We start from the raw sequence: 26,091 nt of genomic DNA on the forward strand, positions 1-26,091 counted from the left end.
ACACACAGAATAAAACAAATATTGTAATTTTAAAAAATTAAGTCATTCTACATATTATGGGCTAGACAGTTCAACGTAATCAAAGGTTATAGCTCTGAAAAATATGATGGTAATGGATTTTAAAGCTCAGATGACAAAGGTTTGCTAACTCCTGGTTTGCTTCAAGTATTACTGAGCTGCATCGGAAGTATATTCCTCAACTCCTGTTGCATTATTGAGCAGTAAAATACGTGAAGTATGAAGTGTAATGTTGATGACAAATGTTTCAGAACATCAGGAATAAGATCAATGAAGAGCAAAGTGAATCTAGAACAAGGAAAGGAAAGGTACATTTATTAAAAATAAGAACGGTAGACAGTCTTTGATAAACAAAACCACTGAGAATCCAAACACGTCCAATATACATTGTAACAATGCACATATAGTTAAAAAAAAAAAACCCATTAGTAATTTTTTTTTAGAACTTTAGAGAGGAAAAAAGTACTTTGGCTCTCCCCTGCTGGAGGTCTGCCCACAAACACAGCATGTGGGACCAAGCATCTGCTTTCAAGAGTTCTGTACAGCACAAAATTACAGTGTGTGCATTCATTCTGTGAACACACTGATTCTGAATAAAATCAGTTTCTGTAGGGATGATCCAAAACGTAAGTCAGTAGCTCCATTTCATAAAAAATATTCAGAGGCCGCAAGAGCAGTGGCAACCGTTTTCCAAAATCTTCAGTTTTAACAAAAGGTACAGAATAAACTGCTAAATCTAGATGTTTTCACATTATTTCGCAGGAGTATCAAGTAACTGTAAAAATTTATGTAAAATCTTAAGTTAGCCAAAACTAGTGTCTTTAAACTTTAGATCCAAGTTGTTCTTCACCCTTTTACCACAGCGGATAAATCTTTTCTGCCTTTGTCCTGAATGTTTGTCAAACCAAAGAACTCTGAAAGAGAATATGCAATCCTGAAGGAACACAGTCCCAGAAATGTCACTGGAATTCAGCCCTAAGACACACACAGTCCCTGCTGGGCGCTGGGCTGCGGGAATTTATTATCGTCGGCCTTCTCGTGTCCTGGGGCATGACAAGTAGTCTTCTTTTTAAATAGCCGAAGACTCAATCGCAGCAAGTCATTGTCTACCACTGGAGCATTCGTGTAAGCTTGTTTTACAGTGCCCTAATTTGAAGAAAACAAAAACAAATTTTAAAAGATGTATGTTATTAGTTAACAGGAGGAAAGACAGGTTAACCTCTAACAAAAATATCAAAGCTGCAAGAAAAATTAATTTGGGATGGATATTTAAAAGCAAAATTAAATGTTTTCAGATTCAAGGAATCTTAGAAAAGAAAGCAATCTTTAAAAGGGGACCTCTTAAAGTAGGAATCTTCAGCCGTCCCTGACAGGTAATCAACGAGCTTTTATTTCCAATGACAAAGCAAAGAACAATCACTGCACATTCTTGAACATGATGACATAAAATCTCTTTAGAGCTGCATACTAATTCAATTTTACTCTTCCATGACAACCTTTCAGTCCTCTGACGAGAAGCACCGAACACTCCACACTCCTTTCTGGTCTGTTACTATCCCATGAAATGCGGGCTCTAGAAGTGAACAAATTCTCTAGAAGACAGCTGATCACTGCAGTGTGAGGAGAAACTACTACCTCCCTTCTGTTAAAATGTGTATCTCTTGGAAGTTGTCCTAAAATTTTGTTAAATGATTGTTCTCCAACTATGTTCACAAATGAAATAAGGTGAGTTTTGACAATCGAGCGTTCTGCCATTTCTCTTCTTCCTAGGATCCTTAAAGGAGCAGTGGTTCTTTGATCACATCTACACTAAAAAATATGTATGTTGTGATACAGTAAATTGACTTTTTGTGTGTAGTTCTGTGAGTTTAGACTTACATATTGATTCACATAACCATGACCACAATGGGAATAAAGAAGTTTCATCATTCAGAAAACTCCCTTTGCTGTCCCTTTTTGTATTCACACCCCCTGCCCAACTCTAACCCCTGGCAACCAATGATGGAGTCTCTTTAATCGTTCTGCCTTTTCCAGAACATCAAATAAATGGGATTATATGCTGTATGATTTCTGACACATACTCTTGAGATTAATCCATGTCGTTGACAGTACTGACAGTCTGGTTATTTTTTATTAAAATTAGTAATCCGTTATGTGGATGTGCCCCAGTTTACCAATTAGCTATGTATAGAACACTGGGGTGGTTTTCATTGTTGGAAATTATGAAAAGACCTGTGCTAAGCTTTTGTGGACAGGTTTTTATATGAACGTAAGTTTTCATTCTTCTAAGGAACATACCTAGCAATGGGATTACTGGGTCATATAGTGAGTATATATCTAACTTTACAAGAAACAACCAAACCGTTTTCCAAAGTGGCTGTACCGTTCTGCATTCTCACCAGCAATACTGGCAGTTTAAATTGCTCTGCATCCTAACCACGGGGTTTTTTGTTGTTTGGTTTTTAGCTATTACAATAGATTCACAATGGTATCTAAGTTTTAATCTGCATTCTCTAGTTAATTTTGTTAATATTGTTAATATTTTTGTTAATTTGTTAATATTGTCAAACATCTTTTCAGGTGCTTATCCATATATATCCATTTATCCTCTTTGGTGAATTGTCCATTCAAGTCTTGCCCATTTAAAAAAAACTGGATTGCCTGTTTTCTGTTAATTTTTGAGAGTTTTTTATATACCTTTTTCCAAAAAGTGATTCCAAATATTTTCTCCCAGTATACCTGTCTTTTCATTCTCCGTCTTTCACAGAAGTTTAAAATTTTGATGAAGATCAAGTATCTCAAAATAAAAACTTTAAACACACCCCGTTTTTAAATCCCCTCCCCCCCCCCAGCTGACTAGTCATATTTGTGTGGGTTTATTTCTGGACTCTGTTCTATCGATCTAAGTGTCTCATTCCTGGCGCCAGTACTTGAGTATTGCGGCTTTATAGTAAGTCTTGGAATTGGGTACTGTGAGTCCTTCAACTTTCTTCATCTTTTTAAAAAATTTTGTGTATTCTTGTTGCTTTGACTTACTTACCACGTTGACTTTAGAATCAGTTTGTATATACAAGACAAACAAAAAAACCTGCTGGGATTTTGCCACATTGTGTTAAATCTGTAGATCCATTTGGGGAGAATCCTAGTCTTAACTATATTGAATCTTTCAATCCATGAACATGATGTATCTCTCCATTATTTAGGTCATCTTTGATTTTTTTTTTTAATCAGTGTTTTATAGTTCTTGGCACATAGAGCCTATACATGTTTTGTTAGATTTATACCTAAGTACTTTTTTGGGGGGAGCCATTGTAAAAAATACTTTTCCTCTTCGTTTCGTATTTCCAGGTACTTCTATATACTATCAGAATATGGAGATACAATTGCTTTTTGCCTGCTTTGTTGCCTGTGGCCTTGTTAAACTTATTCTAAGAGCATTTCTGATAAATTCCTTGAAACTTTTATGTAGGCAATCACGTTGTCTGTGAATAAAATACAGTTTTACTTCTTCCTTTCCAATCTGTATGCCTTTTATTTCCTTTTCTTATTGAACTGGCTAGAACTTCCAGTAAATGCAGAGTAGGGGTAGTGCGAATAGGCATCCTTGCCTTGTTCTTGATCTCTCCGGGAAATCGTTCAAACTTTTACCATTAAGTATGATGTTAGCTGTAGGTTTTTGCAGATGCCCTTTAAAAAGTAAAAGACTAGGGCGCCTGGGTGGCTCAGTTGGTTAAGCGACTGCCTTCGGCTCAGGTCATGATCCTGGAGTCCCAGGATCGAGTCCCGCATTGGGCTCCCTGCTCAGCAGTGAGTCTGCTTCTCCCTCGGACCCTCCCCCCTCTCAAGCTCTATCTCATTCTCTCTCTCAAATAAATAAATAAAATCTTTAAAAAAAAAAGTAAAAGACTAATTCTAGCTTGCTAAGAATTCTTATTGTAAAGGAATGCTGAATTTTATCAAATGTTTTTTCTGCATCAATTGATAGGATGTATTTTTTTTCTTTTTGGTCTGTTACTATGTAGATTACACTGAATGATTGTAGAATATTAAAACAGCCTTTCATTCAGGGGATAAATGGTTCTTGGTCATGGTGTAGTCTGTTTTATATATTGCTGGATTTGATTTCCACGTTTTGAGGATTTTTTTGTCTATGTTCATGAGAGATATTGATCTGTAGTTTTCTTGTGATGTCTTTATCTGGTTTTGATATCCAAGTACTGCTGGCCTCATACAATGAGGTGGGAAGTATTCCTGTCTCTTCAATTTTCTGGAAGAAATTAGGTAGAACTGGTGTTATTTCTAACTTAAATGTCTGGTAGACTTTGGCCAGTGAAACCACCTGAGAGTGGAGAATTCTTTTCCAACAATAAAAACAAAACCAAATGAAACAGACATAGGACTATTCAGGTTATCTATTACTTCTTGAGGAAGTTTTGGTGCTTGTGGCTTTTAGAGCAATTGATCCATTTCTTCTAAATTGTCAAACTTACATGCATAGAGACCTTTACAATATTATCCTTTTAATATCCGTGAGACTTGTAGGGGATTATCAGTATTTTTCATCTCTTCAGAACCAAATTTGGGGTTTTACTACTGCTGTTTTCCTATTAATTTATTTTTGGTATTCTTTCCTTTTGCTTGCTACAGGTTCTATACATTCTTTCAAAACTATCATACCAAATGAGAGTTAAACATTTAAAAAACTATCATACCAAATGAGAGTTAAACTCATTTAAAGCAGCTAAGTGTTCTCTTCACATCCTTCACCTTCTCTTATATTTTTTAAAAAATACATAAATTATAAAGACAATGCCAATCAATATGAGTTTACCATCGTACAACTTTCCCCAATGAACGGTCCTAGTCTGTACTTTTCTTTTATAGTTATACATTTTAAAGGTTTTTATTTTTCTTAGCATTCTTCGAGACTCTCTAGCATCTGAAATTTTTCTTCAGTTCTCTCTTCAGCTTTTGTGCAAATATTTTTAACCCTGAGCGATCAGAAAGCTCACAATGCTTTCTTTAGATGGATCTTTATACTGTGCCACTCTTTTGATAACGTGTCATGTGTTAATGGGCTGTGCCCTGTACTGAAGGATTACAAGGGTCTGACCACAGTGCTCAAGGAGACTTTTACAAGGGTATTTTTGGTTGTCACAATTTTTGAGAAGCATATGGTGTATCAGAGGAACCAGGGAATGTTACAAAATATTTTTTATAAAAAAGGGGCCAGGATTCTGGTGAGACTTTGAAATGTGTAGCCTTTCTCAACTGAAGTCCCCTACCTGAGCCAAAAGAAAATGTGATGGATTATTTTTCAAATTCGATACTGAGGATGGAGGCAGTAACACTTCAGATACATAAAAGAGAAGGTGATGCATTACCTACATGCTTATTAGGGCTACCTGGGGTTTAATTGTCTTGGGAAAATCTCCAACTGAGAAAAGCTGCAAGGAGCAATGGGCACCTAAGCAACACAATGCAGGGAACGAAGTAGTATATGAAGCACATGAAACGGGAGTGCAAAGAAGAATGACTGTAGCAACTGTCAAAAGTAGTTCTGAGAAAGGCCTTTAATCAAGGAAGACTTTAAAAACCTATGCCTTGTATCTGTTTCCACTTTAATCTTTGGCGTTGAGTTCATCCCTTGCTTTTTCATGAATTTTTCTTTAATGAAGTACACTTTCTGCTAGCAATGTTTTCTTAATGTCCCCAAGTAAAAAGCTAATGAATATTTCTCTAATCTTTAAAAAGCCTAAGAGAGTTGGTTTTAAAAGTTAAGACATTTTCAATTTCTCATGATCAGATCTCTCCCAAATCTAAATTTCTGTTTCTCTTGTGTTTCAATTCCCTTTATTCTTCTCAAGTAAAAGCTTAAATATAATCACTTGTATTTATTTCCCTTTCTTCTGACCTGGCACATTCTCATAAACACTATTTCTTCCTATAAATATCCTTATCACTTTGTGTCTGGAAAATTTTTTCCCTAATCTTGTTTAGATAATGAAACGTACTAGAAATTTATCTTGAGAAACTTTTCACAAATGAAAATATTTCACAGAGAATTTTAAACTCTTTATGCATCTAATTTTGCATAACAAATTGCTATTCACAAATGTTCAATACTATTAAAGTAAAATGAAAACTATTACAAATAGAATTCCTTTTACATGTGTAAAAGACTAGGAAACCGAACTCATAAAAGCAGATGAGACCTTAATCTCACCTTAAGCAAATAAAAAAAAATGCCATTCATATAATTCATTCATACAATGCATACACTTTGCATTTTTTTTTTTTTTCAAGGAAACAACAGTACCTTCTCATTTTTAACAAGCTGCTTCCGGATTGCTGAATCCCGTCTGAAGCATAACGCTTTACAACATGGTCCAAGATTACTAAGAAGACTTGCTCGCTCTTCTTTTCGTAGTAATGCAGCCATGTTGAGAGCCCCCAATTCATGTTCAAAAAGACTGTCTGCATCTTTCAATAAAAACACAGGCATTAAATTCTCCTAAAATAGGAAAGTGTTACTGGCTGCTTCCATATTCCACATAGTCTATACTTTATCAAAATTACCATAACAATGGTGAAAATTATAGGCAATATACATAATAGGCCACAAAACAAGTCTCAGTAAATTTAAGAGGATTGAAATCATATCCTGCATCTTTTCAGCCCACAACAGTATAAAACTAGAAATTATAAGGGGAAAAAAACACGTGGAGGCTAAACAACATGCTACTAAAAACCAATGGGTCAACAAAGAAATGAAAGAGGAAAACAAAAAATGTGAAGATAATGAAAATAAAAACACAATAGTCCAATACCTTGGGGATACAGCAAAGGAAGTTTTCGGAGGGAAACCTACAGCAATACAGGCCTACCTCAAGAAACAAGAAAAATCTGAATCTAACCTTAGACCTAAAGGAACTAGAAAATAAAAGAACAAAGCCCGAGGGGAGTAGAGAGAAGGAAATAATAAAAATCAGAAGAAATGACAGGGAATAAAGTAAAGTCAACAGAAAAGAATCAATGAAACCAAGAGCTGGTTTTCTAAAAAAAATTAATCTTTAGCGAGACTCATCAAGAAAAAAGACACAAATTTAATAGAAATGAGAAGTAACAACCAATGCCAGAGAAATACAAAGGATTATAAAGAGTACTATGAAAAATTATATGCCAACAAATTGGACAATCTAGAAGTAAATTCCCAGAGAGTCTTCCAAAATGGAATCAAAAAGAAATAGAATCTGAACAGACTGATTGCTAGTAACAAAACTGAACTGGTAATCAAAAGCCCCCACAGATGAATTCTATCAAACACTGAAAGAAAAGCTATAATACCCATTCACCTCAAACTACTCCCCCCCAAAATAGGAGGGAAAGCTTCCAAACACATTCTATGAAGCCAGCATTACCCTGATACCAAAACTAAAGACATCACAAAATAAAACCACAGGCCAATATTTCTGATGAACACAGATGTAAAAATCAACAAAATATTAAGAAACCACATTCAACAATACATTAAAAGGATCATTCACCACAATCAAATGGGATTTATTCTGGGGATGCAAGGATGGTTCAGTAACAAAACTAAGTATAAAAATTCTATTACCTCATTGGTAAAGAAAAAGCATTTGAGAAAATTCAACATTTCTTCATGATAAACACTCTCCACAAAGTGGGTTTAGTGGGAACATACCTGAACATTAGAAAGGCTGTTTGTGACAAACCCACAGCTAACATCATACCCAATGGTGAAAAACTGAGAGTGTTCCCTCTAAGATCAGGAATAGGACAAGGATGTCCACTCTTGCCACTTTTATTCAGCAATAAAAGGTGTCCAATTTGGTAGGAAGAAGTAAAACTGCCACTGTTTGCAGATGACATAATACATAGAAAACCCTAAAGACTCTACCAAAAAGTTCCTAGAGGTAACATGATTTCAGTAAAGTTGCAGGATACAAAATTAATTATATTGAGCATCATGTATCAGTTCTCTTGTTCTCTAATAAAGCTATCACAGCAAAAAGTAAGAGATCTGATTGGTAAGCAACAATTAACCCCCTTTTACAATGTATGTCGTCAAGTTAGGGCCAAACTGCATTTCCATAGTTAGTTAGCAAAGTCATGGGAGCAAATAGCTTCAGAGGTGGGTAAGACCTTAGGGGTTTCGTTCCATCATTTTATACCCACAGGAGTTATTTGCTTAAGGTCACAGAGCCAACCAAACAAGGCAGAAAGAGTGGGGCAGGAATCCAAGAGTTTGGTCACTTGTCAAGTTAATATACATTCACAATTATAATTTGTTTCATGTACATACATTCTATGTTCATTGGGACATCTCAAAGAATTTTACTGCTTATGCTAACAGTCAAAAAACCCTGAAACAATTTTTTTCAATTTTATATTATTAAAAAGCTTAATTTTTTTACCTAAACTTTTTTTACTCTCACAAACATAAAATTAAATGTTGCTTCTCTTCAACAAATGGTGTTGGGAAAATTGGACAGCCACATGCATTTCCTTACACCACACACAAAAATAGACTCAAAATGGTTGAAAGACCTAAATGTGAGACAGGAGTCCATCAAAATCCTAAAGGAGAACACAGGCAGCAACCTCTTCGACCTCAGCCGCAGCAACTTCTTCCTAGAAACATTGCCAAAGGCAAGGGAAGCAAGGGCAAAAATGAACTATTGGGACTTCATCAAGATAGATTCATCAAGATAAAAAGCTTTTGCACAGCAAAAGAAACAGTCAACAAAACCAAAAGACAACCGACAGAATGGGAGAAGATATTTGCAAATGACCTATCAGATAAAGGGCTAGTATCCAAAATCTGTAAAGAACTTATCAGACTCAACACCCAAAGAACAAATAATCCAATCAAGAAATGGGCGGAAGACATGAACAGACATTTTTCCAAAGACATCCAAATGGCCAACAGACACATGAAAAAGTGCTCAACATCGCTCGGCATCAGGGAAACCCAAATCAAAACCTCAATGAGATACCACCTCACACCAGTCAGAATGGCTAAAATTAACAAGTCGGGAAATGACAGTTGTTGGCGGGGATGCGGAGAAAGGGGAACCCTCCTACACTGTTGGTGGGAATGCAAGCTGGTGCAGCCACTCTGGAAAACAGTATGGAGGTTCCTCAAAAAGTTGAAAACAGAGCTACCATACGACCCAGCAACTGCACTACTGGGGTATTTACCCCAAAGATACAAATGTAGGGATCCGAAGGCGTAAGTGCACCTCGATGTTTATAGCAGCAATGTCCACAATAGCCAAACTGTGGAAAGAGCCAAGATGCCCATCGACAGATGAATGGATAAAGATGTGGTATATATATACAATGGAATATTCAGCCATCAAAAGGAATGAGATCTTGCCATTTGCAATGATGTGGATGGAACTGGAGGGTGTTATGCTGAGCGAAATAAATCAATCAGAGAAAGACATGTATCATATGACCTCACTGATATGAGGAATTCTTAATCTCAGGAAACAAACTGAGCGTTGCTGGAGTGGAGGCGTGGATGGGAGGGATGGGGTGGCTGGGTGATAGACATTGGGGAGGGTATGTGCTATGGTGAGCGCTGTGAATTGTGCAAGACTGTTGAATCACAGATCTGTACCTCTAAAACAAACAATGCAATATATGTTAAGAAAAAAACAGCAGCAGGAGGGGAAGAATGAAGGGGGGGAAATCAGGGAGAGACGAACCATGAGCGATGATGGACTCTGAAAAACAAAACTGAGGGTTCTAGAGGGGAGAGGGCTGGAAGGATGGGTTAGCCTGGTGATGGGTATTAAAGAGGGCACGTTCTGCGTGGAGCACTGGATGTTATGCACAAACAATGAATCATGGAACACTAAATCAAAAACTAATGATGTAACATGATTAACATGTGATTAACATAACAAGTGATTAACATAAAAAATTAAAATTAAATGTTGCTTTAATGTTTTATCTCCTTTCCTTCTTTTTACCATTCAGTCATCCCCCTCCCATTAATAAAGTATTAATAAAGTAGGAACCAGATAAAACAGAAAAAAAAATGCATAAACTAAAGGAATATTCTAGAAAATAGAAAAAAATTGTAGAATAGTGAAAAGTTTTTGCCATAACGTCTCAAATCAATGTGATAAAATATTTTCAAACGAAATAGTAGCAGTCAATATTTATTGAGTGTCACTAAATGTCAGGAATTGTTCTAAGTATTTTACTTATAATACCTCATTTGTTCCTCCTAACGATCTTATGAAGTTGATGGTCTAATTATTCCCAGCTTACAAACGGTCGTGACACTAACACATAGAGATTAAATAATAGCTAATAAGTGGTGGGCCTGTTGAGGAATCCAGACCATCTGGTCTAGACACCAAGTTCTAAGTTTTTATCCTTTCGTTAAAGGCTCAACCTACATATTTGCATTTGGTTAGAACTCTGCATTTTCCAGGGGAAAGGGTTGCCAAGACACCCTGGTTTACTTAGATATGAAAAATATCTAGTTCACTCTTCCAGGCTCTGCTTTGTTTAGTTTTTGGGAACACCACTGAGGGCTCTGACATTTGAACTTACCTGTTAAAAAGTAATTACGGTAAGAAAGATCATTTGTGCTATTTCTGTAACTTTTCTGTGGGTTTTAATTTTCATGGTCAAAATTCCTTTCTAAAATTTCAAAGAAGATTTAAATAAAGAACCTAAGTGAGTCACCAAAACAAAAACACAAACCCAGTTTCTATATGGTTAAGTGCTGCATGAGAACAGAACAGCACCCTTTGCAAAGGCACTTAATTAACAGTTATAGCAGACACTGCACAAAGTAGAATGCCAATTACCTTTGGGTTTTTCTAAAAGTCTCTGACATGTTTCTTTGACTTTGGTAAAGAGTTCAGAACCTGCCAACTTTTTAGAAATCCCAACTCTAAGCATAACAGCTCCAGGTGTGAATTTTAACAGTGCAGCCCCAGGCTCTCGTGGTTCTTTTGGATGCTTTGGCATAAGACCAGACCAATCCACATCTATCACATCTAATGGATCTGTAAAAAGAACAGGATTTTTTTTTTACACCAAGAAATAGCATTCTTGTTATCTTTAGAGAAACAGAAATTGCAAATCACAAGACGGCATTAAATAGCAAGTCCTTTGAACCAAAAATGTCCTATTCTTAAAATGAAAGCTTTCCTATAAAGACTAATATTTAGAATCTAAGGACCTTTACAATAAAAAACCTCACCAAAAGAAAACAGGCAAGCAAACAAAAACCCAAACGCATTCCTATAAATAACTCAGGCAGTGGCTATTAATACAGAGAACAAATAATCCATCCACTGACAAGAACTGAAAAAATTAACAAAGTAATATTCTATTTAGAAGTACCTAATGGCATATAATAAAAAAGATAATCATACATACCTTCTACATTAGTAGAAAAAATTGTGATATATATAAAAAATTAAGTCAAAATAAAAGTTTAATATTTTACATACCCAAAGCAAAGACCCTCACCATGATTTAATAAAAAGTTAGACTAATGGGGATGATTCAACAGGAACATCAATGGGTGTTGCTTCATGGTGCAGTCACTAGAATAAGCTCTGGCAATGCATAAAGTATAAGGGAAAATAATTCCTGAGTTCAGAAAATTGACAGAAGTATACAGATATTGTTTAAATATAATTTCAACGAATGTAAATTTTTGAATGTTTCAAAAGTTGGCTTGTGGCACCACAATTTTGAAGCTCTGTACCATATATCTACCATCTAGAGCACCGCTAGGCAATCAGTATTTGGTTAGATTCCAGGTCACAGAATATGAATCTTAACCTGCAGAATGGAAATCTTAGAATTTTGCTAATTTAAATGGGACCCTTTCCAATTTATGGGCACTGTCTACTTAAAAATGAGAACATAGTTTATAATTTTCATTTTATTGGCCTTTAAGTCTTAAAGGGAAATTCTAACTGCCTTTCATTATTTCGCACAGTATGAAAGGGAACAAAAAATACCTTAATATCATAAATCAGATAATTTTTATGTTCAACCACCCTTGTAAATGATTACCTGGCATCTTCTCCTCATCCTGTTGGTCTTCCCTCTTTTCAGCATCACCTGCTAGAATTTCATCTAGTTCATCATCACTGATTGGCTCATATCCTTCTCCAGCACCAGATCCTAATGAATGTGCATCATCTAACTTGGATTCGTCATCTCCTGCTTTGGAAAGATTAATTTCATGTCAAAGAGCACATCTAAGGGACATCTAAGTGAAACCAAAGAGGAAACACTAAAAATATCTGAAAAGTATTTTTTTCCTTAGAAAACTGTATTTCTTAATTATTCAAAATACTTGATTCAAAAAGAAAAAAATAAAACAATTAAATTTTAATGGCAAGAATACAGTATGAACAGCAATATCGAAACAAGTTATTACAATTAAAATATAACAAAAGGTACCACTAACTTATTAATGTTGCTTTTGTGTTAATCTTTTATAATAAAACTTCAAATAAATCCAAATTTACTAACTTCAATAAACTCATTAAAAGACTTGCAAGCTTATTAATAACATTTATTTGAAACTTAAATCTTAGTTCATAACATTTAGCTCATGATACGAAGATGTTTACAGCAGGGAGGTAAAAATGTAAAAGTGCCATTAATCCTCTCCCTACCTCCCAATTCATCTTTCCTATCCCAAGACAATTTTAAAAAGAATGTTGTAATATAATTTAAAAATATTTTGTAGGTACCACTAGCATACATTTTATTTATCTTACCAATCTTTCTCAACCATGTAGGCTAACCTTTGTCACCTGATGAGTTAGCTGTGAACTTAAAATTATCCTAAAACTACAGAGTATGTTTAACATTTCTAATCAGCAGTTATCCATACACTTTACCGAGTTTACAACACTAGTTATCAAAATGCAACCCTATGCTTTACAGGTATAAATTTGCAGCAAATAAAATATAATAATCTATGTTTCCAGTCATTCTATAATTTTCTATTCTATTAAATTCTATAATAATGTCCTCAGGCCTCCACCAATTCGCTTCTAAGGTAACCAACTTTAATGACTTCATTATACAAATATATGTCTAAACATAAATGCAGATAATAGGATTTTTATTTTTTCAAGTTTATCCAACCCATTTTGCTACTTTAGGTGAATAAAATTTTTCATCTTACATTAGGTAATTCACCTATAAATTTCTATGCTATGTTATCTGTGATCACAACCAGTGAATGATGTATTTTAGGGATGAGGGGCACTGACTCCAATCACAAGAGAGCTGTTATAATGATTAATTCAATTACATTCAATTATACCCCAAAGTTGTACCTCCATTAGTACCATGGCTCATGATTTGAGGTTATTTATACTCAAAATTGAGATGAAAATGTAATGTGAACACAGAGAAATGTTTTTGTCAAGAAGAAAAAAATATGTAACAGATGGTATACTGGAATATATCTAATCAGACAACCAAGAAATGGTAAAGATGTTTATAGTTCCAAAAGAAGGTGAATTTTACTCTGGGCTCAATGTTACCATACAGCAAATAAAAAGAACCGTAAAATACTGCCACTTATATACTTACAACCGTAAAATACTGCCACTTACATACACTGCCACTTAATACTGCCCCAGACGTTTCTTGAGGGCTTGAAATGGATAGGTAATATCAGAATAATGATATAAGCACTGGTACCAGAACTAGACAATTCCCAAGGAGGCAGAATTTCCAGGAGAATTCCCAGGGGAGCCATTACTATTGTTAAGCTAGCTTATAATTCACCAAAGAATAAGATGTGGGGTATGTATGCACAGGCAGAACATATTTTCATTCATCAACCATTTACTGTGTCCTTGCCATAGTCTTGATGATAAAGAAATGAAAAGCTGTGGTCCCTAACAAAGGAGTACAGTATAGTGGGGAGAAAACCATGGAGAAATAATTGTAATACAGTGTGGGGATGCTGTAAAAGCGATACAGACAAGGTGCAATGGCAACCTGAAACAGCCCCCTTAGCAGAGAAGGTTTCACAGAGGAAATGACACACAGACTGGGAGCTGACGTCTGAGTAAGAGAAGAGAAAAGGGCAAACATCTACCAGGCGATGGGAAGAGAGGGTACGAAGATGGCTGGAGCAAAGTGCCTTCAGAGAATTCAGAGGTGTGAGTCAGTCTGTAGTGCAGACTGGGGGTGAACAAAGAGTGGGGCAGTGGAGAATGATGGTCCCCACAGCTGAGGCTGGCTGTGAGTGGGCCAGAGGGGAAATGCAGCTTTAGGGAATGTGTACTGTTTCATGTATTCTCAAGTGCTCTGGAAAACAGGATCACTAATAAGTTATTTAGCCTGTTTCTGAACCAAGAAATAACTTCCATTTATATGATTTTTTTTAAAGATTTTATTTGTTTATTTGAGAGAGAGAGAATGAGAGATAGAGAGCACTAGAGGGAAGAGGGTCAGAGGGAGTAGCAGACTCCCTGCTGAGCAGGGAGCCCGATGTGGGACTCGATCCCGGGACTCCAGGATCATGACCTGAGCCGAAGGCAGTCGCTTAACCAACTGAGCCACCCAGGCGCCCCTATATGATTTTTTTTTTAATATCGAAGAAAAGGAGGTGATAACTCCTTTTTAACATCTACGGACACTGCATTTAAGTTTCTTTTATTTCATTTAGGCTAATTTGAACCAAGTCTACCTTGATAGTACCAATCAGGGGAACACGTTTTTGAAATATCATATGCATATGATATTTCCTTATGCATTATCAGAACACCTTCGTAAGAAAATATTTTGTTTCCTATATAATCTGAAAAGGAATGGAGCAGGGTAACAGACAAAAACGTGTGGCACTCACCTTCCACACTCTCAGTTCTCTCAGCTTTGTTTAGATCTTCAAATCCCTGCACAGATCCTAGATCTTTATCCATTTTTTCTTTATCCGAAGCAAGAGAGTCTCGGGAAGTGCCTTCTAGGTCTCTTTCATGTTCACTTTCCAGTTTTGCTTCACTGCGTTTAACAGACTCTATTTGAGAAGAACTCTCAAAAGTTCTGTCTCTGTCTCTGTCCCTGTCCCTTTCCAAAGAATCAGGAATTAGTCTCTCCCTTTCCCTGTCCAAATCTCTCCTTTTGTCTCGTTCTCTCTCTCGTTCCCGCAATCTATCTCGGTCCCTGTTCCGTGGCCAATCTTTTTCAGCATCTCGGTCCCATTCTCTCTGTCTTGTATCTCTCCTCTCTCTGTCCCGCTCTCTATCATGCTCATATCGATCACGTTCTTGAAGCCTATCTCTGCTATCAAACGACCCGGATCTTGAATGGACCTGTCGATCCGATTCAGGAGAACTTCTTCTCGAACTATGGCTCCTTGAGTCCTGGCGATCTAAAACAAAGAGTTAACACATGAGAAGATAAAAAATGCTTCACTGTTGCTATGCTTGTGGAGAGCACAGCATAAGTCAAATCACTGTGCTATATAACACCTCAAATTAATGTAACATTGTGTGTCAACCATACTTCGATGGGAAGAAAGAAAGAGAAAGAAAATGCTTCATCTTAGGGTCCTTTAAAGCTTACGATTTGATATTTCTATATTCCCAATTATTCAAGGAACTCATTTTAAGGAAAAATTGATCTCTCTCCATTAAAGTGCTAATTAAAATATGTAAAAGACATGGAAACATGTTTATTTCCACTATAACCACAAAGTATCTTCCAAGAAATATGTACATAAAATGGGTAAGTGTTAGTAGAACTGATCACTTTATCATCTGATCTCTTCCTATGCCCTACCTTATTTTCTGTGGTCAAAAGAACAAGCACTGGCTGCAGGAAGAAGAGCAGGAAGGTTAAAAATTTTAGGCATCAATAAGGGACTTGAATACATAAGCCCTTCCACCAAGATATACTTACTAACATCCTGATATTAAACTGATGGATGTCACTCAAAGTCTCTCCATTATAACGCTGGTATTAATGGTAACATTTTGGTGGCATGGTTAAGCTTTTAAGCTCCTTAAACTTTAAGGCAGTGTATATCATAACCAACTTAGCATTTACTTTATAATTTGCATAAAATATAAAATTGTATAAAATATGCTAAGACAGGAAACACTTGGTTAGATTATAATTCAATTTTATTACCTGAAGAAGTACTTCGACTGGGTTCTCCACGCTTTAACTGATCAATCCTAGATTTTCTCTCTCCTGTGATTTCCAGACTTTTTGTTTTCTCTCTATCTCTTGAGCCACTATGGAGTACTCTCTTTCGACCACTCTGGTCATCTCCACTTCGATGGGCAGAATCATTGGATGGGGAACGGAGACGACCCGACGTATGACTACGATTACTCCGATTGCTCCCAAGGCTGCTACTCCTCTTTTGATCCACTGGCTTGCGATGCGGTGCATCTTCTATGGTAACGTGAGGTGCCTCTACTTTTTCCGCTCGTGCTCTATGGCACTTTCTGTGCGAGTCTTCATTGGCGGTACTGGTGGGGGTGGCAGAGGAGGCAATGGCGGCGGTCGATGTGAAGCTGGCGGCAGTGGACGTGGCGAGAGGAGCCGGGCCAGTAGTACTGGCAGCAGTGGCCGCAGGAGGAGGAGGAGGAGGAAGAGAAGACGGAGAAGGAGTCCTTGCAGGAGTAGCAGCTGTGGTAGCGTGCTCCAGTTCTGCCCCCTCCGCCCGCTCAGGCACATCCTCATCAGACCAGTCACTGAACGCCGTATCTTCTTTTTTCTGAGAATCCTCTAGACTGCCATCCTTACCGTTGGAAATTTCAACCAGCTCCTCTTTGGTTGTTATTGGGGGAGTCCGTGGGCCTCGCTTCTTCTTACTCTGCAGGGCTGCTTCTTCATCAGAAATATCAGAATCACCTTTGGATTTTTTACGTTTTTTTTCAATACTTTTCTTCTTCTGTCCTTTTTTTGGTGAAAATACTTGACCATCTTCAGATGCTGTCTCTGCGTTACCCCTCTCTATCCCAACATCATCCTCTTTCTTTTTCTTAATAGGTTTCTTTTGAATTTTTGCTTTTTTCTTGTTCTCATCATGAGCTCGATCAGATGTGTCTCGATCGTCAGACGGGTGGTGTCCTATCATGTCTTGTGCACGAGTTCTTGAGCTTTCCATGATTTCTGTCTGTTCTCTCTGCTTATCTACAGAAGAAACTTTCTCTTTGAGTTCTTGCTCTTCATACCGTCTTGAACTCTCTTTTCTTTCTAGTTTACGATCTTCCTCTTTCCATCTACCCTGCCTGTCTTCTGTAAGGTGTGACGGACTGAGAGAACGAGACTCTTGAGGTCGTACAACCTGGCTCAAGAGTCTATGTTTTTCATCTATACAAAAAGATGAAAGTAATCACACTTTCACCAAACAACATTGCATGTTACACAGAAAAAATAATAACCTAACCTCTTACTTTTCATTTTAAAACTTTAAAAATGGCAATAATTTTACTCCACATGGCTTTATTACAAATAGTAGGAAATGAACAGTGCCAGTACGATAAAGCAACTGTATTTCTAGCATATACTTTAGTCACATGAGATATTCAGAGGCAGCAGAGTAAGAAAAATTTTAAATCTTACTTCATCATTTTCTACTAATGCCAAAGAATGGTCTCATGGCTATAAAGGCATGTGGACATAGAAACAGAAAATATTCTGCTTACTTTTATCATCTCCGCTGTTGTATGCATCACTGTCAGGAGAATGTTCTCGCCGGCGCTTAGGTGACTGACGAGGGCTAGGACTCCCTTCATTTCTATAGCGTTTCCTAAGTTGGACAAATGTAACTTATAAACTTCCAGGGGATGAAAAAGCAATTTCTTTACTAGTTTTTAGTATTATTTCTTTACTATGACCAGAATATAAAATTATAAGAGAGTAATACTGTCAGAGCTATATCAGACAAAAGGTATTCAATATCTTTAATAAAATTCTTTACTTTGTTAAGACACACAATTGTGGACTTCAAAATACATGGCAATTGGTCTTGCTTCATTAAATCACCAGATTTAATTACTACAAGATGGTAACATACAACAGAGGCGTTAATATATTAATGTACCCTCTACTAAAACTTAACTCATTAATTTTACATTTTTATGATAAAGAAATACTTTATGTTGGGAAGCCAAATGAGAAAATTTAGTATTTGCTTTGGAGTTAAAAAGACATGAATTTAAATTAGTTATATCATAAGCCCAGTGCCAGTCATGTTGTGGGTATACTGTAAAAATTGGTTCCTTACCTCTTCCTCGAACGAAATCACTTACTTGGTGGCAAATTAATAAAATAATTCATATGTTCACTGTATTTCTTGTTCTTTAAGGTAAACATTAAGTGACTAGTCATTTCTATCTCTGGTACTTAAATGATCCTAGTGTTTTCCTATTTTCTCATTAAATTTTGGCCACTTTTTTTTTAATTAACATTGTTTATAAATACTATGGTTAAAAGTGACAAAAACACTGCAGCACACCTATCTCCTTGAGAGCTCATTTATACAGATGAGTAACCAGGTGGAAAAAAGGAGATTAGAATGACAACTTAACAGGTCCAAGCTCATACAATTCCCTATCCAGAGCTCCTCATCATTAGGCCGTCTCTCTCTCCATTCTTTGAATCTGGGCTGGCCCACTGACTGGCTATGACAAGAGAATGTGGTGAAAGAACACAGTTTAAGTTTGGAAAGTCAGGACTCAAGAGGCATCACAACTTCTGCTTTTGCCCTCTGGGTATGTTTCCATCATTATATGCACAGTTTAGACTATATTGGAGGATGAAAGGTCATGTGGAGAAGAAAAGAGATGCCCTAACCAACAGCCTGTACCAAACGCCAGACATAAGAGTGGGACAATTCTGGGTCATCCAGACACAGATGAACTGTCAGACTGACTGGAAACATGAGTGATCCCAAGTAAAACCAGTAGAATCGCTCTGCTGAGCCCAGCCAAAAGTGCTGATCTACAGAATTATGAGCAGATAAATGGTTGTTTTAAAAACTACAAATTTTTTGTGTGGTTTGATACACAGCAAGAGATAACTGATAATACCAGAATAAAGTGATTAATTAAAATACACAAAAAAGAACTTTAACTTCAAGGAAATAGCTACAGAAACAAAATTAAGAGTAAAATAAACAGTATGGCAATTCAGCAAATAAAACCTTCTACGTAATAGGGGTTAAAAAACGTTCTGGATAAATTCAACTACTGAGATGACAATATAATTGATAAACATATCAAGATATTAATTTCAGATAGCTATTGTTATAGAGCTGTTTGACTCCTAAGTTTCTGGGGTCCTTACAATGTTTAGATTGTCCAGCTACAAAGAACCAGAAATTTTTGCCACTATAAGCAGAAATCAAAATCATGGAAAAATAAAGCATAGGACTGGATAATGATAAATAAAAAAGATTTCAATCTTAGCTTAAGGAGGTCAGAGAAATAATATGTATTGTGTGCCTACATGTGTTAAGGGCAGTATCTGAATTTTATGTTAATGTAAGATTTTTTTTTTTTTTTAATGGGGGGAAAGGGAAGCCAGTTGGTGAACTATAGAAAATCCTGGCTGCAGACTGAAGGGAAGCCAAGACCTAAGAGAAGAAGCCTCCACTTCTGTGCTATGTTCTTTGTCCATAACCATAATCTACAACAGCAGTGATGAAAAAAACCTAAAGAAGGGAGCTGTATTCACCATGATTCAAATGAACTGGAGGCAGAAGCAATGGAATTGAATATATAAATTATTTCTGCAGTTTGTTCTAGCAAACTTAAAAAAAAAGGCAGTTAACTCCAATGAAGTTGGCTTTATGTCCACAAAACCTCAAAATTGACCAATGAGTCCAAAATTTTCATGGCTACAGTGATTGACTTAGCTCCCTTGTCTACTCCTCAACTAATGAGAGCCCCAACATACAGAGAGGGCTGTGAAGATGATAGGCATACACTCGGGCCATCTTAGCCATCATCTGGAGAAACCTTTTTGAGACTGGAACTCACACAGAAGAAAACAGTGTAGAGACAGAGAGACAGCATTCCCGATACCTTGTTTGGAAGTCTGAATACAGTCACATCAGAACAAATGAACACCAACCATGGACTTCCCAGATACCTAAGCAAATAAATTCTTTTTGGTTAAAAAAAAAAAAAAAAAAAAAAAAAGACAGAAGGGAAAAAAAGAAAAAGAGAAACTGTCCTCAGATATTTGAAATAATAACACATCTTTTGAGCCCAGTAATATACTATAACTCCACAGCTCAAGAGAGGACAACTCCTGTCTCTCATCACCTTCTAGCCAGGCAGTGGTTGCAGGGCTTCCCTCAGTTTTAAGACATGTGAATGCTTCTGGCGCTGCGGGTAATGACTCCAGACTAATAAGGACACAAAACTCATGAAGGATTATCAAGAATAGCACAGGCAGTATCTCCTGGTGACTGGTCAACTCCAGTAACTTGTTATAAAGTGGATATGATGAGCTGTAAGTTTATTGGTTGTATCACTTTTAGTTGGATTCCTTAACAAGTCTATAGAAGTTGAATAAGCCAGTATGTCATCAAAAATGGCACAGTAAACAAGAATGATTAATTATATCCATGGTTACAGAAATAGAATGAGAAAGTGTTTTTTTTTTCCCCTAGACAATTCGAAAGACTTTAAACACCAAATATATACAATAAAATTAAAATACAGGAAAATGTAGAGAAGAATAAGAATTATTAGGACATCAGGGGCACACTAAAAAGCCTTAAATGAAACTTTCTGAACTCTTTACTGAAATGTAACTTCAAAGAACTGATTCATTCTCATTCTTACTTTGACTTTCTCTCATCGTGTCCATCTCTGGGATTCCGGTCTTCTCTGGTATCTTCCCGCTTTTCTCGGCGGTCATCTCGTCCTTTGTCTTTGTCTTCCCAATCCCTCTGACGCTCTCGTTCTTTATCCCTTTCTCTCGCTCTCTCTCGTTCCCGCTCTCGCTCTCGTTCCCTCTCCCGCTCTCGCTCTCTCTCTCGCTCCCGCTCTTCTCTCTCTCGCTCCCGCTCTTTTTCCCTATCTCGCTCCCGCTCTCTCTCCCTCTCTCGATCATGGTCACGATCTCGCTCTCTTTCGCGGTCCCTCTCCTTTTCTCTTTCTCTTTCTCTCTCCCGCTCCCTAGCACGCTCTCTTTCCAGCTCTCTTTCCTTCTCTCTTTCCCGATCCCGCTCACGCTCCCTCTCCCTCTCACGCTCTCTGTCTCGCTCTCGCTCCCTCTCTCTTTCTCTAGCCCTTTCATCTCTTCTATCCTCCATTCTGTCTATTCTTCGTTCCTCTCTTCTTTCATCACGCTCAAGCTCGTCATTCCTTCCCTGATGTCGAATTGGTGAGCTTGGTCTTTGATCTACAATGAAAATCAAGTTTTGTCAGTGATTAATTTGACAGATAACCTATTGGTAAGACAGTATGGCAACTTAAATTTTATCTGTGTATAGGGTCACACTGGCAGCAAATATAAATCAGGTACTATATTTACATTTTAAGTTAATCATCCAAATAATCACCCCTAGATGTTTACAAATTTTTTTAAAGGTAAGTTTTATTTGCCCTCTAACTAACATGTTTTCTGCTCCCCATCAACCCCCTTCCCACCTCCCACTGATCCACCTTTGATCTTTCTCTGCATGCTCCCTACCCTACCTCCAGCCCACTGCTCCAACCCCACTTTCTGCCATCTCTACCCTTCACCTCTGATCTTCTCTGTCCCCCCAGCAGGACCTGAGAACACTGGTGGCAAAGGATAGGGGCAGCAGGAGGTGTAGAACATAGGAGCTGAAGGAAAAAAAAAATTTCCCTCGTAAGTCACACCTCTAATTTCAGGCCAAAATATATACACATCAAAGTGCAGCTATTATGTGAGGAAAATATAGAACAAAACATCTGTCAGTAATTGTTGCTGCAATATCAATTTATCATAAACTAGAATATTAAGGGTACTGATGCTTAGCAATCTTGAAGTAATCAAATGTAAAGTGTTTCATATTAGTGATATATATATTTATAATAAATTAAAAGTTTTATTTAATCATATAATTCATCACTCAGATGAAGAGCTGTTTTCTTAAAAATGTTAACTTATCATCTCATCACATTTTGTATAAATATATATTTTTTTAATACATGAATCATATAAACACAGAGAAAATGAATACATGCTGCCCAAATGCCCAGCTGAGCAGGAAATTAGTCTGGGACCAAAAAATGTATGAGAAAATGGCATTAACTTTTCCACAGAACTAGCCAGTTTTGAAAGTAGTTCACTGTGGTAGGATCTAGGCTACTGTGTGATGTTTCTATTTTCATATTATGTAATAAAGTTTATGGGTTAGTCATAAAGGTCATACTACAATATGGTCAATAGGTTTTCAAGTGGAATATCTAACATCAACTTATTAAGCAGAATAACTTTAGGATATTTCCAGGGAAGGATTCAGTCAATATAGTAATTTGAATTTCCTATCTTATCACAGATGAAAAAGGCAGGACTTACGCATATTTACTCTTTAGAGGTTACATATCAATACAAAAGTTCATAGAATTTTAAAACTAAAACAAAACCTTGTCCAGCCCTTTTCTTCTTAAAAACACAGAAATTAAGGTCCAGAAGTTGACTGGCCAAAGTCACAGAGATGGCAGATTTATTAGGACATCAGGACTAGAAGTCAATTCTCTTAAACCCTTTTTTACTTTTGCTGAAGCCAACTTAAATTTAAATGGTTCTATTGTCCACTTTTGATTCCCCAAATGCAACATATTTATGGTCTTAGATTGTCTGAGTTCCTGGTTTAGGGGTCATACTAATGTCACAATGATTACAACAACGTGAAATTCAATACTGCAACTTGTAGTAATTCATACTTGAAATTTCTGATTATAGCAATGTCAGGGAATAAACTGTTTTACTCTTTTCTTGACAGATAAAAATTCTATTTTCCCCAACGAAAAAGACAATGTCTCTTACTTCAAAGAAAATGAAGAGGATATAAGAACATCACTTTAATGTGCCTAAGCTGTTTTTTTAATCTTTTCCCCAAAGTATGTTCTTCAAAGATGCTCTTCTCTTCATATTATTTCCTTATCTTAATGAATGACATACCCATTCATGAAAGCTGGAAATCTCTGAGTTACCCATCAATTTCACTCTCAAAATATTTCTTTATTCCATTTCCTCTCTCCATCCCTGTGATCTGATCACCTCTTCTTAGATGTCTATGTCATCAACAGTCTAACTGGTTGGTATCCTTGTCTTCAGTCCTTCCCCAGTCTTAACATACTTTTTTCATGAAAACTCTTATTTTTTTCTAACTGCTTAAAAGCAGTTGCCTCGTAGGCAGTGAAAAGGCAACTGAATCGAAATTTTTAGCCTGGTTTATTAGGCTATTTAGAACCTGGCCTATAGTCCCTCATCAATCGTTTTTCCCAATTTCTTTCCTTTCCTACCAATTATGGGATACCTCTGCTCCCAACATTTTAATTCATTATTACTCCACAGCATTTGTTTAAGTCCTGCATGTCTGCACATGCTATACCCTCTCTCTGCCAAAGTGTTTCTTCCTCTGTTCCTCCCAGCAAACTCTTTAGGGAAGCTTTCCTGATCTCAGATCTATCTGCTCCTCTGTCATCTCACAGAACTTCACACAGTAGTAGCTAGCATTCATCAAACTCCAACTGATTCTGTGTACCCTAATCAGCCTGTGAAGAACTAAAGGGAAGATTGAAATTCCTGAGCACAGAACATGGTGCCTGGGCACATCTCTCCCCTCAACCTCTATCAATCTTCCTACTGCTCATTGTACTCTGGTCACATTGGTTTTCTTCCAAACTCTAGGACATACTAAGGTATTTCCTATCTGAGGGAACTGGCACATATTCTTCCCTCCGTATGGAATGTTTTTACCATCAATCTTTGTAATGCTAGCTTCTTCTCTTGCGGAAGCATAAATGCCATCTCCTCAAATTTTACATACACAGTCTATCTAATCAGGTCCCTCTCTTATCCTTTATTTCTATCTGGGAACATTCTTTGTGTCCTTGATTGCACTCAATAGTCATTTCTCTTTCTGGGTGTAAGGGGAGGTATCTTCCCTCCCATTAAGTTCTATCAAGAACTATGGTACTTCAAGAACCTAGCAAAGTGCATGAGTACTCAATAAACATGGTGGAATATATCAGTAACCTCAAATATATAGTTCTATTTCAATCATGCAACTGATATTTATTGAAGTAGTTATAGGAAAGTAAAAGAGAAAGAAGACAGATCTTGCAATCAGAAGGTCTGAGTCTGAATTCCAGCTCTGGAACTTACTTCTCTGTAATAGTGGAAAAATCACTACCCTTCTCCTAGCCCAAATCTCCTAAGTTATGAAATGTGAATTCTCTTGTCATACCTACATTCACAGGGATATTATAAAGATAGAAGGATTTTAAAGGGTATTTTATATATATTCCCAGACTTAATATCTTTTACAATAGTAAGTCTGGGAATATATAAAAAGCAACTATCAAAGTTCCCGGAAAGTTAACACATGTATGGTTGAGAACTAAATATAAGATTGAAACCAAATGTTACTACTGAATTCCAGGAATAAGATGAAAAAACCTGAGCTAGGATATCCAACTAGGAAAAAAAAAGAGAGAGAGAGAAAGAAGATATATTAAAAAAGCACAGCATTACAAGGACATAGTGTTAGATTAAAGGGAGGTGAATCAGCGTTAGGGAAGATATAATTTCAGATATCAAAACACAACATATAAACTCTAGCCTCAGCTATAACTAAGGAAATCATACACATCTTTTAACCCAAATGCATTAGGCTTACTCTAACAAACTCAACTCAACCAAGTCTGACCTCATCTATACTCCCAAAATACATGGTGTCTTAGTGACTTCCTTCTTTCATTACTGTCCATATCAATATACACTATTACCTTTGTGATTCAGCCCACTATGAAACACCTTTATTCAATTTCCTACTCAATCAAGTTTTGTCGTATATTAATCTCAGCATTATAGCAAACCTTACTTTAGTAATCAGCCAAAGTTAGTAAGACCTTCATAAAATCTTAAAGAGTTTAAAGGCCCTAATACATATAGACAATAAAAGCTTGTTAAAGAAAGTACTTATAAACCCTTCTTAAATGACTTTGAGTAATCTTGCTTCAAAACTGATTTAAGAGAGTAGATCTAATAGAGTACAATCTAATACAGTAACCAAAAATGTTTAGCTTAAGATATACAAGAATATAAAATTAGCTAAAGCAAGTATAGCAAATTCTCAAGAAGGAACATGCATAAAACGTTCCCTCAAACCACCCCCAACCCTACCATCATCAATTTTTCCCTTTGTTCTTCTGACAGCCCTTACAAGACTCTGTTTATTATCACAGCTAGTGAGTGAGTGCCCAGGATACTCAGGTGAGAAAGTATCTCCTGAATCAGAAATGCCTACAATGGGCACATCTACATTCTTTAAAGGGTTGTAAGCTATCTGGTTAAGGTGAGAGACATAAAGTAGGGCACCTAGGTTCTTGTGGTATGCAAGTACTTATTACACCTCAGTACGTACTCTGTTGCCAAATAGGTACTCTGGTAGCTAGCTATTTACATACTCTCTCTTATACTAAGTAAACAAGGAAGATAACGTGAGTAAATATAATAATTTCAAATGTGTCAACAAGCAAAAGTCTTAAAAGATGTATTAGAAAGTAAATTGATAATGGTATTTAAAAGACAATTCTCCTAATCACTGTTGGTCATTATTGAATAATATGTGATTTGACAAACCTCTCTCTCTGTTGTCACGACGGTCTCTCTCTCCATGTCTTCTCTCAAAGGAAGAATCCCTTGCTTGGTCTCTGTTGTCTCTTTCAGGATATCTGTCTCTTTCAGGATAGCTACTTCGAGTTTCCCAGCTGTCATGATAGTTGCTACTACTACTGTGACTATCAATTTGAGAACCTCTTGTGCCTCGACTTCCTAAACAAAGGATATTCACACAAA

General features: G+C 36.7%; 1 protein-coding gene across 6 annotated transcripts in view; it reads right to left on the reverse strand.

Annotated features, from left to right (window-relative positions):
* Window positions 1-316: 316 nt before the first annotated feature.
* The window catches only part of ZC3H13 (zinc finger CCCH-type containing 13), a 92,932-nt gene continuing 67,157 nt past the window's right edge, over window positions 317-26,091 (reverse strand). For 2 of the 6 annotated variants that reach the window (XM_027588859.2, XM_027588858.2), the window contains exons 11-20: window positions 25,876-26,067; window positions 21,780-21,863; window positions 20,874-21,435; window positions 17,724-17,827; window positions 16,195-17,388; window positions 14,912-15,433; window positions 12,103-12,255; window positions 10,878-11,078; window positions 6,338-6,501; window positions 317-1,164 (exon numbers count right to left, since the gene is read on the reverse strand). In XM_027588859.2, the coding sequence (XP_027444660.1) occupies window positions 994-1,164; window positions 6,338-6,501; window positions 10,878-11,078; window positions 12,103-12,255; window positions 14,912-15,433; window positions 16,195-17,388; window positions 17,724-17,827; window positions 20,874-21,435; window positions 21,780-21,863; window positions 25,876-26,067 (3,347 nt within the window). In that variant the 3' untranslated portion in view covers window positions 317-993. The remainder of the gene's footprint in view (window positions 1,165-6,337; window positions 6,502-10,877; window positions 11,079-12,102; window positions 12,256-14,911; window positions 15,434-16,194; window positions 17,389-17,723; window positions 17,828-20,873; window positions 21,436-21,779; window positions 21,864-25,875; window positions 26,068-26,091) is intronic. The other 4 variants (XM_027588860.2, XM_027588862.2, XM_027588861.2 and 1 more) reach the window with 4 other exon arrangements.

The sequence above is a fragment of the Zalophus californianus genome, chromosome 3 (assembly GCF_009762305.2).
Source record: "Zalophus californianus isolate mZalCal1 chromosome 3, mZalCal1.pri.v2, whole genome shotgun sequence".
Classification (NCBI taxonomy): domain Eukaryota; kingdom Metazoa; phylum Chordata; class Mammalia; order Carnivora; family Otariidae; genus Zalophus; species Zalophus californianus.